A 16,489-nucleotide genomic window follows, 5' to 3' on the forward strand; every position below is an offset into this window, starting at 1 on the left:
GTGAGAAAATTTTTGTGGTCGCCAGAAAAATTATTTGCATTTTTTATATTGCACTAAATCAGGGGTCCTCAGTCTACGACCCCTGGGCCAGATATGTGCAATGAACATTTGTGTTGCTGCAGAGAGTCTTCCCCTTTTGGGGTCATTTTGTGCAGGTCGGAGGGGGGCAGAAATTCTGACTTGGGGTCTGCTTCGGCCTCCTGGTGTGGGGCTTTGGGCGAAGGCCGGAGAGAAGCACCGCTGGTGGCAAAGAGCCAGAGAGCCTCGTTCCAGTGGGACTACATCATGGCCTGGAACTGGCTGACCATCTCAGCCCGCTGAGCCTCCAGGCGCCGGTACCTGGCCTTGCACTCCCACAAGTCTTCCCTCTGCTTGGAAAGCCTATGCTCCTAGTCCTCAGTGAGGTGCTTCTGCTGAGCCTCCTCCTTGATCAGATCCAATTTGAACTGAGCTGTTTTGTCAACTCTTTCTCATGGAGGCTGCTTAGCTCCAACAACTGCTTCCTGTTGGGGCCCTAAAGAGTCCGGGCAGGCAGGGGAGGAGTGGCTGGGAGGGGAGGGGCAAATAGAGGCTGGCAAGGCACCCCTTGATATGAATGACATCGAGTTGGTCACGCCCACCCAATCACATGACCGCCTAGCCACGTCCACCCCGCCGGTCATTAGGAAGATCATATTAGTGGTCCGCGGGATTTAAAATTATGAATTTATCCCTGAGGTCCAAAAGGTTGGTGACCCCTGCCCTGTAATATATCGTGGAAACAGTATATAGCGGAAACAGAAAACAATTTCTTGGAAGCTGCTTAAATTATCCGCTTGAGGGATTTCAGTACACTTTGCTTATTTTTTTTTCATCACTATCAGATGGTTATTCATTAAATAAATGACTCTTTTTGAATCTGAGTTAAACTTAGATTGAAAACAGCAAGAGTAGATCTGGTGGTGTAAGCTGCCCAGAGTCACTTAAATGAGATGGGTGGTGTTAAGAAATTTAATAAAAATAAAAAGTGCAATTAGCTACGACGTCTAGCCACGATGGCTGCCTCACACCCAAAACCCGGCTAAAACCTGGTTAACCGTCCCCCTGACCGGCATCTAATGGGGATGATCGCTCTTTTTTTCCCATTCTAACACTTTTCTTAAATTCCACCGTTTTCCAGCTGCAAGCGGGAACTGCAGTGCCTAAAACTAAAGGCTCACTTCAGCATCAACCAGCCCTCCACGTCCAGCTGCCGGTCAAGCGGGGGCTGGAGGAAAAGATCAGAACCTCTGGCCAACGGCCAACCCTGAGGGACGGGGAGGAATTGCAAGGCCCAATCAGCCCCCTCCTTGCCTTTGATTTCCCCCGCCTCTCCTTTGCACCTGTCCGCCAGGTGACTTTACGCACCGATGGGCTTAATTTAGGTGCAGCCACATAGCTGCGGGGCATTCTTGGCTGGCTCGTAGCGGAAAACTTGCCCCGGACTTTGGATTTTGTCCTTGACTCTTCTTCGCAAGTAGGTAAACTGAGGCTCTTGAGCAGAACTGGGACCTTTTCCCACGCTAGCGCTGCCTTTTAATAACTTTATTCTGAAATCAAGTCCACTTGCCTTTAGTAGGTTGTAGTGAACGGAGGTTTAGGTGTGCAGTTTTTCCAAGCCCATCAGGAAAAAGAAGGTATAATACTGCTGCTGGGGGGGGGGATTTCTATCGATTTATTGGAGCCTGTTTTAGTATAGCCCAGGGGTCTGCAACCTTAAACACTCAAAGAGCCATTTGGACCCGTTTCCCACAGAAAAGAAAACACCGGGAGCCACAAAACCCTTCCCGTGCCTGACTATTTCTTGAGCGGCCACAAAACTAGCATATGTAGTTGAATTAAACGTTTTGTTTTCTTCTGAAACTTAACTTTTCTTGGATTTATCCATGGTTGGCCTACCGGGGGTTGAAAAGCTCAAAAAATTGCGTGCCGGCAGGTTTCACATATTGGCTGTTGTGACACATATTTTGAGTGACAGGGAGCCGCAGCAGAGGGGTGAAAGAGCCACATGCGGCTCCAGAGCTGCAGGTTGCTGACCCCTGCTTTAGCCTTTATTGTCATTGTACATCATATATGCAACGAAATTGTATCAATTTGGCCTAATGTGGTATATGCTGGCTCTGTGAACCGCTCAGAGAGGGCTGTAAAAGCACTGGGAAGCGGTATATAAATCTAAGGGCTATTGCTATTGTCCCTTCCTTCCTTCCTTCCTTCCTTCCTTCCTTCCTTCCTTCCTTCCCTCCCTCCCTCCCTCCCTCCTTCCTTCCCTCTGCCCACTGCCAGCAGTTCGATCCTGACTGGCTCAAGGTTGACTGAGCCTTCCATCCTCCCTCTTTACAGAGAGGGCTGTAAAAGCAGTGGGAAGTGGTATATAAGTCTAAGTGCTATTGTTATAATGGGGCAAGGTGGAAGAATGTTCCAGATGGTCAGAATATTCCTTCCTTCCTTCCTTCCTTCCTTCCTTCCTTCCTTCCTTCCTTCCTTCCTTCCTTCCTCCCTCCCTCCCTCCCTCCCTTCCTTCCTTCCTTCCTTCCCTCTGCCCACTGCCAGCAGTTCGATCCTGACTGGCTCTAGGTTGACTCAGCCTTCCATCCTCCCTCTTTACAGAGAGGGCTGTAAAAGCAGTGGGAAGTGGTATATAAGTCTAAGTGCTATTGTTATAATGGGGCCAGGTGGAAGAATGTTCCAGATGGTCAGAATATTCCTTCCTTCCTTCCTTCCTTCCTTCCTTCCTTCCTTCCTTCCTTCCTTCCTTCCTTCCTCCCTCCCTCCCTCCCTCCCTCCCTCCCTTCCTTCCTTCCCTCTGCCCACTGCCAGCAGTTCGATCCTGACTGGCTCTAGGTTGACTCAGCCTTCCATCCTCCCTCTTTACAGAGAGAGCTGTAAAAGCAGTGGGAAGTGGTATATAAATCTAAGTGCTATTGTTATAATGGGGCCAGGTGGAAGAATGTTCCAGATGGTCAGAATCTTCCTTCCTTCCTTCCTTCCTTCCTTCCTTCCTTCCTTCCTTCCTTCCTTCCTTCCTTCCTTCCTTCCTTCCTCTCTCTCCCTCCCTCCCTCCCTCCCTCCTTCCTTCCTTCCTTCCTCCCTCTCTCTCTCCCTCCCTCCCTCCCTCCCTCCCTCCTTCCTTCCTTCCTTCCTTCCTTCCTTCCTTCCTTCCTTCCCTCCCTCTGCCGGCTGCCAGCAGTTCGATCCTGACTGGCTCAAGGTTGACTCAGCCTCCCATCCTCCCTCTTTTCAGAGAGGGCTGTAAAAGCACTGGGAAGTGGTATATAAATCTAAGGGCTATTGTTATAATGGGGCCAGGTAGAAGAATGTTCCAGATGGTCAGAATATTCATGCCTGGGAAGCCATGGTAACAAGGTCAGCCAATGAACAGGCATAGCAACTAGGTCAGCCAATGGGAGCGGAGACAGAACTGAGCCTGTGCAGAGAATTGAAACTGAAACTAGTGTGTGTTAAACTCTGAGGTGTGAAGCTGTGTGTGTGTGTGTGAATTTATCTGCTAATCTGAGCTGAAGTGAAACTGTGAAGAATCAACTCTTGGTATTGTAAATACTTTATGGGTTATTATGAATATAAAGAAGTTAATGAATCCAGGTGAATTCAGTTATCTGTGTGTGCTTCTGGGTTTGTTTTTTGCAAGAAACTCTGACACAGGTGCATTCAAGTGAGCGTAAAATGAGGCAGGGTCAGTAATCTTATTTATTTATTAAATTTATATGCTGCTTGTCTCCCCAAGAGGCTATTCTAATCATCCAGTCCGGTGCACTTTTTATCCAGAACTCACTTTCTCGGTGCATGACTCAAATAAGTGATAGAATTATTGATGAGCTAATTTATTTATATCCCCGTCTTTATAATTTTTTTTACAAATAATTCAAGGGGGCCAACATCCAACACACCGTCCTCCTATTTTCCCCCATAACAAACCACCACCTTTGTGAGGTGGGTTGGGCTGAAAGAGAGTGACCGGCATAAAGTCACCCACAGTTGGGCTTTTGTGGGTAAGGCAAGACTTGAACTCGCGACCTCCCCACTTTCTTAGGCTAGTGCCTTAACCGCTGGACTAGACTAATCTGCTTTTCTAAGAATTAAGAATTGCTGCCAATATGTCAGTTAGTTAGCAGTAAGAACATAGAACATAGAATAATAGAGTTGGAAGGGACCTCTGGAGGTCTTCTAGTCCAACCCTCTACTTCAGACAAATGGTTATCCAATCTCTTTTTGAAAGCCTCCAGTGATGTAAGCACCCACAACTTCTGAAGGCAAGGCATTCCCTTCAGAAGGGAATTTTGGATGGAAATGTTGATTGATTTAGAAACAATTAAGAGAGGAGGAAAATGTTTTTGTCAAGATTATGGATACAAGTTGCCATTTAAAAGAGATACATTATAGACTCGATGTAACGGGTCTTAGAAATGTGGAATATATAAAAAATATTGATTGTTAAAATGACAAAGATTTGGAATGATGTCTATTTGGAAATAATTGTTTAGAATGTAGGGTGATATAGTAGAATGTCTAAAATCTAAATGTTTAGAATAAGATTTGTTTTTCTTTTTTTTTTTAAAGATGTAAATGGATAAAATTTGGAACAAAATTGGTTGAGGGAATGGGAGTAATTGTATTTACTTTATACCGGATCAAATCCTTGCTCTAAAAAGATGTATTTTATGTTTTATGTTTTAAAAATTTTTTTAAAAAAAACTTTTCAAAAAAAAAAAAAACTTCTGAAGGCAAGGCATTAACCTGGTTAATTGTTCTCACCATTAGGAAATTTCTCCTTAGTTCTAGGTTGCTTCTCTCCTTGGTTAGTTTCCATCCATTGTTTCTTGTCTTGCCTTTTGGTGTTTTGGAAAATAGTTTGACACACACACACCCTTCGTCTTTGTAAAAGCCCCTCAAATATTGGAACAGTGCTATCATGTCACCCCTAGTCCTTCTTTTTATTAGCTTTTATTTTTTAAAATTATTTTATTATTTATGTTTTATTATTATTATTATTATATCAGATATTGTATTATTTTATTAGCTTTCTTTTCTTTTATGTTCACTGAGAGCATATGCACCAAGGGAAATTGCTTGTGTGTCCAAGCACACTTGGCCAATAAAAAATTCTATTCTATTCTATTCTATTCTATTCTATTCCATTCCATTCCATTCCATTCCATTCCATTCCATTCATTATTCTTTTCTTTTCTTTTCTATTCTATTCTATTCTATTCTATTCTATTCTATTCTATTCTATTCTATTCTATTCTATTCTATTCTATTCCATTCCATTCCATTCCATTCCATTCCATTCCATTCCATATTTATTATTCTATTCTATTCTATTCCATTCCATTCCATTCCATTCCATATTTATTATTCTATTCTATTCTATTCTATTCTATTCTATTCTATTCTATTCTATTCTATTCCATTCCATTCCATTCCATTCCATTCCATATTTATTATTCTATTCTATTCTATTCCATTCCATTCCATATTTATTATTCTATTCTATTCTATTCTATTCTATTCTATTCTATTCTATTCCATTCCATTCCATTCCATTCCATTCCATTCCATTCCATTCCATATTTATTATTCTATTCTATTCTATTCCATTCCATTCCATTCCATATTTATTATTCTATTCTATTCTATTCTATTCTATTCTATTCTATTCTATTCTATTCTATTCTATTCTATTCTATTCTATTCTATTCCATTCCATTCCATTCCATTCCATTCCATATTTATTATTCTATTCTATTCTATTCCATTCCATTCCATATTTATTATTCTATTCTATTCTATTCTATTCTATTCCATTCCATTCCATTCCATTCCATTCCATTCCATTCATTATTCTTTTCTATTCTATTCTATTCTATTCTATTCTATTCTATTCTATTCTATTCTATTCTATTCTATTCTATTCTATTCTATTCTATTCCTTCTTTTCATTATCTGGATTCGAAGGATACAGCTCCCCTCCTTCAAATTCCCATGACTGATATATTTGGCTGAGATTTTTGAAACATGATATCACCAGAATTTAGAATAGAATAACAGAGTTGGAAGGGACCCTTGGAGGTCTTCTAGTCCAACCCCCCCCGCTTAGGCAGGAAACCCTACACCACTTCAGACAAATGGTTGTCCAATCTCTTCTTTAAAACTCCCAGTGTTGGAGCATTCACAACTTCTGGAGGCAAGTTGTTCCGCTGATTAATTGTTCTGTCAGGAAATTTCTCCTCAGTTCTAGGTTGCTTCTCTCCTTGATTAGTTTCCACCCATTGCTTCTTGTCCTGCCCTCAGGTGCTTTGGAGAATAGCTTGACTCCCCTCTTCTTTGGGGCAGCCCCTGAGATATTGGAACAATTGACTTGTAGCGAGATGGGTGGGAAACAAAATTTAATAAAATAAATATCCTACGTTTTTCAAAACAAATATTTATTTATTAAATTGGTTTGCTGCAGGGGTGGGTCAAACAAAATCAAGATGGCAGCACGTCAAACCAGGTGGTCCTTTGATTGCTATCTTGATTTTTTTTCCCCTCAACCACACCTGTGGATGCTGCTGAGCGAGAAGAAGACCCTCTGGGATGAGGCAAAGGAAGAAGCGGGAAGAATTCTGAGGGGAAAAATGGAGGGGAAAGATGTGTTTGCCGCCATTTTGAGCAGAGCAGCCAATCTTCCTTTCTTTCAAGCTGATCTCCACTGAAATGAAATTATCTCCCGGAAAATTATTCTGAGTGAAATGTTTCTCTTGTGAAGGGAGAACAAAACATTCCAGCCTTTGAAATGCCCCCATATTTAACCCTCCAATGCACACCGTTGGCCTTTAAACCTTGGGGACACGAAGTGCCCGAGTTGAGTTTTTGAAAGCTTTTTATGGTGGGTGTCGAATTGCAAAGCGTTGTGGTTGTTACTGAACGCATGAGAGAGAGAGAGAGAGAGAGAGGCAGAGGAGGCCTTTATTTATTTATTTATTGGTTCGATTTATATGCCACCCTTCTCCAGAGACCTACTACTCTGTGTTGATCTCTGGGAGACACAGAGTTGCAGTTTGTCAGCAGAAAAAAGGCCCAGAAACTTGTGAATGAGATTTCACAGAACCAGGGCTGTAGAACAACTGAGTTTACGTAGGTAAAACCTGGCCAGAAAGAATATGCACATAAAAGCCTACGAAAAAGAAAAAGACATACATACATACATACATACATACATACATATATATATATATATATATATATATATACATACATACATACATACATACATACATACATACATACATACATATATATATATATATATATATATATATATATACTTGTATATAAAGAAGTTAATGAATCCTGCTGAATCAGTTTATCTGTGTGTGCTTCTGGATTTGTTTTTTGCAACAAACTCTGACACACTATATATTTATATAATGTAATAATACACTGTATTATTTATTTGGTTAGCTTGGGGTAGTGTAGCGGTTAAGATGAAACCAGGAGGCTGTGAGTTCTAGTCCTGCCCTAGCCATGAAAGCTGTCTGGGTGAACCAGGCATTCTCTTCCAACTTGCCTCACATAATTGTTGCTTTGGGGAAAATAGGAGAAGGAAGGAGTATTAGGTATATTTGCCACATTGAGTTACTTATAAAGTAATACAAGCAGGGTTAAAAAAAAAAAACACAAACAAACAAATGAATGCTGGGCGTCTGAATTATTTATTTTTGTTTGTCTACCTCGCACCCAGTCCTGTATTCAAAGGCAGTTATAGGGATGTCTACAAGAAGGGAAGAGGTCAAAAAAGTCAAGATGGCAGTCCCCCTTTTTAATCTAGTCCTACATGGGCAGCTCTTTGCTATTCCGAGGGCATTTTATGAGATTGTTCTATATTTACTGAATTAGAAAGAACAGCCCACATTCACTTCAAACTAAGCTGTTTTGTCTCCCTCTGATGAGCTCAAATTGAGGGAAACCTAGAGTATAAAAGCATTTAATTTATTCTATTAATAACATGTTACTGAGTAGCCATTAGGCCAGCTCAGAATACAAAACATAAAATACATGTTAATGATTAGATCGGTTTACTGTAAAATTTAGCTTTCATGGATCTGATACACTTAAAGTGCTGTTGGCAGTAGAATTTGGAAATAATTGCTTAAAATGATTTGCAAAAATATAGGCAGGTTTGCAATACAGTTGTGTCTGGTGGAATCCAGGGATGGGCTGCTGGGGGTTCGCAGGGGTTTGGGAGAACCTCGAGCTAAGATTCTGTGCAGTTCGGAGAACCCCCAAATCCCACTCCTGGCTGGCCCCGCCCATCCCACCCTGCCCCTCCCCTCCCAGGAGTCCCCACACGGCATGTTTTGGATGCAGGTAAGTGCAGAGTGCACCCGGAGGCTCAGGGAGGGCAAAAAACGCCTTCCGGAAGTTCGGGAAGGCAAGAAATGGGCCTTTGGAGGGCCTCCGGAGCCTGGGGAGGCTGTTTTCGCCCTCCCGGAGGCTCGAGGAAAGCAAAAATGCCCCTCCCCCCCATGGTGCAGGAGGCCAACTAGGCCACACCCACTATGGCCACGCCTACCCAGCAACCGGGCAGAGAACCCCTTGCTAAAATTTTTGAAGCCCACTCCTGGTGGAATCTGTTAACTTTTCACTATTTTGTTTTTGGCAGGACACGATGAAGCCTCTGGTTCCCCATTTTCTGGCAGTTTCTTTTCTTTTGATTGTCCTACAAGACAGTGTCAGAATGGAAGAATGCATCTTTAGAAAACTGGACAGAGAGGACAGAACATTTTGTAGGTAAGCTCAGATTCCTTTATAAGGGTAGGCATCTTATACCAATTTTCATTCATCATGACCATGACAGCCATAAAGCAAATATTTTATACATCATTTTCTGAATAAGAGTCATCATGTTGTAACCCAGGCCCGAGTACGTATTATCAGATGCAATCAGTTTAAAAACAAACAGACTTTATTAGAACAGCTGAGAATTAACTCATTCTCAGCGTAGTCCAAACTAAATTAAAACAAATTCTTCATAACACAAATTCTTCAGTCTAATCACCAACCTTGGTATAATTAGGCAAACTGCCAAAGGCTTTTCTTGGCAAAAGTTCAGAAGCAGAAGATGCCAACAAGAAATAAATGCAGCAAGACAAGAAGCAAATCTCTCAACGTTGTTTTCCGACCAAGAGCCCAAGAGCCATTGCTGATCTTTTAAGCCTTATGGGAGGGGCCAATCATCTCTTGGCCCTACTCCCGAGTCGTCCTTTTTGCTTGAGCTGCTCTTGCTTTCTGGCAGCTCTTCTCATGCATGCACTAGGAACAGGCTCCTCCTGTTCCTCTGCCTCTCTGCTGTCAGCCTCTGGAGGCTCCGGAGTCCGCACATCACTCCCCAATGGCCCTGGCCCCATCTCTGCCTCCAATGCAGAGCCCTCATCCGGGCCTTGCCCAGCCTCCAGGGCTGGCCCATGTCGCTGTCTGACCCCACTGCCAGCTCCTCAGGCTGCTGGTGGACCACAACACATCAGTAAATTAACTTCCTAGAGATAACTCAACTCATTTGGCAATATTCTGTTAAAATATTTATTCTATTACATGGTATTAATAGTGTATTTCTGACAGACAAGCATTTATCCAGTGATAATACTGGATAGAAGAAGTTGCATACATTTACTCTCTATGTTAAAACTGTGGGGCTTTTCATTCTCCTCGGGCGTTTCTCCTCGGGCAATTCTCTCCCCGACTTATCTCCTCAGCTGGCATGCCTCCAGTCATTTGCCTTGGGGCATGGGCCACCGGCCTCTTCATCCCAGACTCTTCGACACGGCCCTTTCGCAGGAAGAGGGTTCGTCTTGGGTGTTCTGTGACAGTTAGTCCCCAACCAATTGGCCAGAGGGGGTGTAATAGAAATCCAGCCAAAGGAGAGATGTGTAAAAGAATTTGCCAAAATGCCTTCCTTCCTTCCTTCCTCTCTCTCTTTTTTTTTAATTTGATTTATATGCCTTCCTTCTCCGGAGACTCAGGGCGGCTTACAGTGCGTTAAGCAATAGCCTTCATACTTTTATATATTTTATACAAAGTCAGCTTATTGCCCCCACAAACTGGGTCCTCAATTTACCTACCTTAGAAAGGATGGAAGGCTGAGTCAACCTTGAGCCTGGCGAGATTCGATCTTACTTTAATTGCAGACAGCTGGTGTTAAATTACAGTGCTTCTGTCTGTTGAGCTAAACCAGGCTCTTGCCCCCCCCCAAAATACAGGGAAGAACAGTTGGTTTACTTGGAAGTAAGTCTCACTAAATTCAATGCTAGGATTTAAATCCAATGAAAGGAGAGAGGTGTAAAATAATTTGCCAAAATGCCTGCCTGCCTTCCTTCCTCTCTCTCCCCCACACCCACCAATACAGGGAGGAACAGTTGGTTTACTCGGAAGTAAGTCTCACTAAATTCTATGCTAGGGCGTAAGTCACAGAAGGCGGAACACCCAGGACGAACCCTCTTTCTGCGAATGGGTCGTGTCAAAGAGTCTGGGATGAAGAGGCCGGTGAGCAGTTCAGAGAACTGGTAGTGGAAATTTTGAGCAGTTCAGAGAACCGGTAGCGGAAATTTTGAGCAGTTCGGAGAACCGGCATACCGCCACCTCTGGCTGGCCCCAGAGTGGGGTGGAAATGGAGATTTTGCAATATCCTTCCCCCAGGAGTGGGGAGGGAATGGAGCTTTTGCAGTATCCTTCCCCTGCCATGCCCACCAAGCCACGCCCACAGAACCGGTAGTAAAAAAAAATTGGATTTCACCACTGATTAGAACTCATATTTTCCCAGTTTCTAGCATGGTGCCTACACCAGTGTACCAAACTGGCTCGCTGCTTCTATTACCCAATGTTTTCTGGAAATTTTCCTCTTTTCTAAAAAAAATAAAAAATAAAAATAAAAATCAGTTTAATTTAATTATTAATCAAATGTATATAGTTGCCCCTCTCACTGAAGGTAAGTCTGGGCAGTGCATATAACAATAAATAAAAAAGAAAATATAAAATAAAAATATAAAATATAAAATATAAAAACAGCGATTGCAGATATAAAAACCATAATGATAAATATCCTTAAAAAAAAGGCTTAAGTTTCCAAAACTTATAATATTTTTGCTGTAAGACATTGACATGTTCCTAGAAATTGACTTTTATGGTTGGTTTCTGACAGAGGCAGTCTAGAAGTTTACTACCCAGAATTGGGAGATGTTGGCTGTTCATATATTCCAAAGTGCAATGCTTATCGTAAACGGATCAGCAACGAATGGATCAGCCCCGAAGTTAAATATCAGCAGGCAGATATGGTAAGAACTTCATTACTGTACGTCATTTTATGCAGACATCTCTGAGGGCAATTAGATATTTTGATTCATTTTCTTAACATTGCTCTTTTTTTTTTCTTCTTAACAGTGCCTAAAATCATATCTGCAAAAAAAAAATGTATGCTTTGGGATGTTCCTCTATAGAAGGGATGCAAATGCCAGTCCCGTGGGCCAGATTTGACCCGCGGGGTGCTTACATCTGGCCCGCTCTGGAAACAGTAAAGGACCGGCCCGCGATGCCTCTGCCAGTGAAAATGGAGCCCAGGCGGGCTGCGTGTGGTTCCCCCCCCAAGCTCCATTTTTGCTGGCAGAGGGCTGCAGGAGGCCGTCGCAGCCAAAAACAGGGCCACGATGAGTTACATCAGTGAGCCCCCTGGCCACGCACGATGCCTCCACCCCCACCCCCCACCCCGAGGTCAAACACAACCCTGATGCAGCCCTCAATGAAATCAAGTTTGATATCCCTGCTCTATAGCATGTATCTGTTTGAATGGATATGAATACACACAAAAATGAACCCCTACATCAGGGGTGAAATGCTTCCCGTTCGGACCGGATCACCCGATCCGGTAGCGATGGCAGCGGGTGGTTTGGAGAACCGGTAGCAAAAATCCCTCTTCCCCCCCCCATTCCCAGCTGAACTGCGCGATCCTCAGAGGCTTTTTTTTTTTTACTTTTAAAAGCATATTTCTACAGCCGAAGAGGTTGTAGAAAAAATGCTTTTAAAAGATTAAAAAAAAGCCTCTGACGATCCCAGCTGAGTAGCACGATCGTCAGAGCCTTTTTTTTTTTACTTTTAAAAACAATGCTTTTAAAAGTAAAAAAAAGATTGCGCCAGGGGTGAAATGTAAAATTTGTTACTACCGGTTCTGTGGGCGTAGCTTGGTGGGGGAAGTAATGTGACTGGGTGGGCGTGGCCAACTTTTTTTTTTAAACTTTTCAAAGCACTTTTTCTAATGCTTTGAAAAGCCTCTGCCTATCAGGCAACTCAGCTGGGATCGTCAGAGACTTTTCAAAGCATTTTTTAAACCACTTCTTTGGACAAGAGGTTGCAGAAAAATATGCTTTGAAAAGCCTCTGATGATCCCAGCTGAGCCGCGCGATCATCAGAGACTTTTTTTTTTTTTACTTTCAAAGCATTTTTTTGTCGGAAGAGGTTGTAGAAAAAATGTTTTTAAAAGTAAAAAAAAAAAAGCCTCTGATGATCGTGCGGCTCAGCTGGACATGGGGGTGGGAGCAGAGATTTTTGCTACCGGTTCTCTGAACCACACGCCGCCATTGCTACCGGATCAGGCGATCCGGTCCGAACCGGGAGCATTTCACCCCTGGATTGCGTGCCACAGCTGATAACCCCCCATCGCATGCTGTTCTACTTTCCACATGCCTCCTTTTGGCGTGCACTGCATGTCCACGCCTCACATTTGGTGCATAGTGCGCACTGCGCATTTGCAGCCAGCAAACCAGTACTAAACCGGTTCAGATTTCACCACTGCCCTACATATACCATTGTGGCATGGTTAGTGGGATCTAGTGGGAAAAAATTCAGAACAGGTCTGTGGAAAGTAAAGTTAGCCTTCGCCATGAAGTCAATGTGCCAATATGTCTTCCCCGCTCCCTTTGTCTCCGAATAGCGTAGCCAGCATATAATTTATCCTACCTCCTACATTGTTAAAACATCAAATAAGCTGTTTGAATTTTATCCCCCAGCAGAAATTTTATATGTGTTACATATGGGGGTATAAAAGGATAAACAGAATAACGATGAAGACTAATGACTGCGAAGGACTGTTCTTTGCTATGGAATTTGACTTGTAGGAAGTGCTTTATAAAGCTTTTTATATAAGCAATTATATACTATAGAAGCTGTAAGGTAATCAACTTTCGTTCATTGATTTACTGCATTGCATTATGAAAAGCATTATATAATATAACTGTGTTTTATGATAACAGCATGAGCCCAGAACAATGTGGACTCAGTCAGTGGCAGAGATGATAGTCTTTGCAGGAATCACTAACAGCTTCCAATAACACTGGCAGCTTTCAAATAAACACCGATGTTAATGCATCGGATTATAGAGCTTGAAAACTGGGTCATAACAGTGAAATTGGATTATTGACCTCTAAACCCAATACTTCCATCATTCGTAGAACTGAAACATACACCTCTCCCATTCAGGATTTACAACGGCTTAATCTAGAGATGATAAAATACATTCAATATCAAGTCAGATTCATCCTTGGTGAATGTCAGATGTGGTAGAACTAAACGTCAGGAAAAAGGAATGGAAAATGAGGGAATACATATTTAATCTTACATGTGTTAACCAGGGGTGGGTTCTACTTACCTTTACTACCGGTTTCCAACGGGGCCGCGCGCGCGTGCACACTCTTCTGTGCAAGCGCAAAAGTTTCTACGCATGCACAGAAGCGTTTTGATCATGTGAGGGGCAGTGGGCGGAGCCTCCCGGCAGTTTTACTACCGGTTCTATAGAACCGGTGTGAACCAGGGGCAACCGACCACTGGTGTTAATTGCAGCTAGAATTGTGTTTGCACAACAATGGAAAAACGAAAAGATCCCTACAGATGAAGATGTTAGAATGTGCAGAAATGGATAGACTAACGTTCAAAATTAAGAAGGAAGAGACTGAATACTTTTTAACATGGGATTTATTTTACCAATGGCTAACTAGCAGAAACAGAAGTTAGAAACTTAAAAACATACGGAAATGGTTAACTAAATGGAAGATTTATTAAAACGGATAAGTAATTTTTATTATTATTATTATTTGAGCATCATTAATGTTACGTTATTAATGTTTGTCATTAACGTTATGAATATTAGTGCTATTATTATTAATACTGTTTCTCAAAAACACTTGCACTCAGTCAACACACTGTTCACATAGACATTTAATTTTTATGTTTAATATTTACAAAAATAAATAAATCATGTCTCATGGAGGAGAGATGTAAAAAAACACAGCTTTGGGGCTGAGGCAGTTGATAAGACCTCTCTTATAAGCCACTTCCAGTCTGGTGAAATAGTAGAGCTTAAGACTAGTTATCTTGATCATCAGTGTGAACCTCTGTGACTGAAGGATGCTTCACATTCAACCTAGCTAATAACTAAATCGGTGAGACAAATAGCGGTGATTATATTATCAGTCATAATGCAGTAGCTTTGTATATTTTTAAAAAACGGATTGAAATGGAGAAGAAGGTTGATCTCCATCAGGACGTGCCACTTAAAAATAAAATAAAATAAACATAGGATGTACCAAACAAAACATAGTCACTCTTGATAGTAATATCGATTTTTCTTAAAAATAAATAAATAAATAAAAATGGCTCTAAAAAACAAGATTGGCAAAAGGATATTTTGGGGAGATTTTTAAAGCAATAGACTTTTTAAAATTTTTGCATCAGAAACAGAACTTACAAAATCTCTGCCATTAGTGTTGAAATCTTGAGTAGTTTATTGCTTCCCTATCCTATAAATCATCTTATCCATGGATTACATTTATGAGTGAGCACATATGTGCAAAGGGAACCTTTACCTTTACCTATATCAGAGACTGCTTTGTTTCAACCATTCCGGTAAAATATCTGCTGTCAGGACAGTTGTAATGGAGGCAGAATTCCACTAGGATATTTGAACTGTTCTATTGCTAAATTGGTTGTGGGTTTATACTCCCACATCAAGCCCTTAATAGCCTGGAAATATTCTGGAGATGAATGAACAGGAATGATGTCTTGTAAAATGTTAACAGTATTACAGTGAAGGGGTAAAAACAGCCAGTAGATGGCATTATTATCCTTGTTATTACATTGCATAAGTGATGAAATTTTCCTAGGGATGATATAAGTTAGTTCTGTTGTGGGATGTTTTCCACTTAACAAGCACAAGGCATATCTCCGATTTCTGCTTCTTCTGTAAGACTGCATTTTCAGTAATCCAAGCTATTTAAAGAGAGGGAGGAGAGGTGCGTCAGAGTGGAGTCGCAATTATTGTGCGGCAGGGCATTTTAGTCTGGTCACCATATTACGGTTTTAACTGGGTTTTAAAGCATTGTTTTTGTATTTGAATTTATTTTTGTACACACCCAAAGTCATTTTGTTAAATTGGGAGGTTATATCTCCTGCAGCTTTAAGGGAACATACATATTGTCAGGTTTCGATGTCATCTCAAATAAATTGCACTCCCAAACAATTAATCTTTGCTGAAATATTCCATTTATTGAGTACGACAGTTCTGGCCCCGACTTAGCCGATACTAACCCTCTGACCCCCAAACCCTTCCCTTTCCGTTCCCCAATTCTCATCTTCTCATTGGCCATCTTCCAAGTCAGTCTCACCAGCTTCTGACCTCAGCCCACAGGAATGTCCCCCTCCCATCCCATCTCCTAGGGGATATTATCTACAGAGAAAATAAGTAGGTGAAAAGTCAAGCCTCGTCTCCTTTTTTTATGGCAGCATCAGAATGCTGACACATATTACTAAAGCCTATTGTATTTTGTTGCTGTTATTTATTTTATTTTATTTATTTATATTTAAATTTATATACCGCCCTTCTCCCAAAGGACTCAGGGCGGTGAACAGCCAAAGGTAAAAACACAAAATACAAAATTTAAAAGCAATTTAAAATAAATTAAATAATTTGGCCCAACGGTTTAAATACCGCATTAAAAGTCAGATTAAAATTAAACAATTAAAAATTAGGCCATCCCGACTTGGTGAAATAAGAAGGTCTTTAGGGCCCGGCGGAAAGTTCGTAAGTCCAGGATCGTCCGTATCTCCGGGGGGAGCTTGTTCCAGAGGGCAGGTGCTCCCACAGAGAAAGCTCTCCCCCTGGGGGCTGCCAGTCAACATTGTTTGACCAATGGCACCCTGAGTAGTCCCTCTCTGTGGGAGCGTACTGGCCAGTGGGAGGCTCTCAGCGGCAGAAGGCGGTCTCGTAGATATCCAGGTCCTAAACCATGGAGCGCTGTGAAGGTGGTAACCAACACCTTGAATCGCACCCAAAAGACCACTGGAAGCCAGTGCAGCTCGCACAGGAGAGGTGTTACATGGGAGCACCATGACACATGGCCGCATTCTGGACCAGTTGGAGCCTCCGGACGCTCTT

The 16,489-nt window shown here is 41.9% G+C and overlaps 1 protein-coding gene across 5 annotated transcripts in view; it reads left to right on the forward strand.

Annotated features, from left to right (window-relative positions):
• The first annotated feature begins 208 nt into the window (after nucleotides 1-208).
• Nucleotides 209-16,489, forward strand: part of PEBP4 (phosphatidylethanolamine binding protein 4) — a 269,026-nt gene continuing 252,745 nt past the window's right edge. Inside the window, exons 1-3 of one of the 5 annotated variants that reach the window (XM_034422078.3) lie at nucleotides 209-1,495; nucleotides 8,681-8,808; nucleotides 11,213-11,345. In XM_034422078.3, coding sequence (XP_034277969.2) covers nucleotides 8,687-8,808; nucleotides 11,213-11,345 — 255 coding nt within the window. In that variant the 5' untranslated portion in view covers nucleotides 209-1,495; nucleotides 8,681-8,686. The other 4 variants (XM_034422079.2, XM_034422080.2, XM_034422081.2 and 1 more) reach the window with 4 other exon arrangements.

Source organism: Pantherophis guttatus, chromosome 9, assembly GCF_059756535.1.
Source record: "Pantherophis guttatus breed Tessera chromosome 9, ASM5975653v1, whole genome shotgun sequence".
NCBI classification, from domain to species: domain Eukaryota; kingdom Metazoa; phylum Chordata; class Lepidosauria; order Squamata; family Colubridae; genus Pantherophis; species Pantherophis guttatus.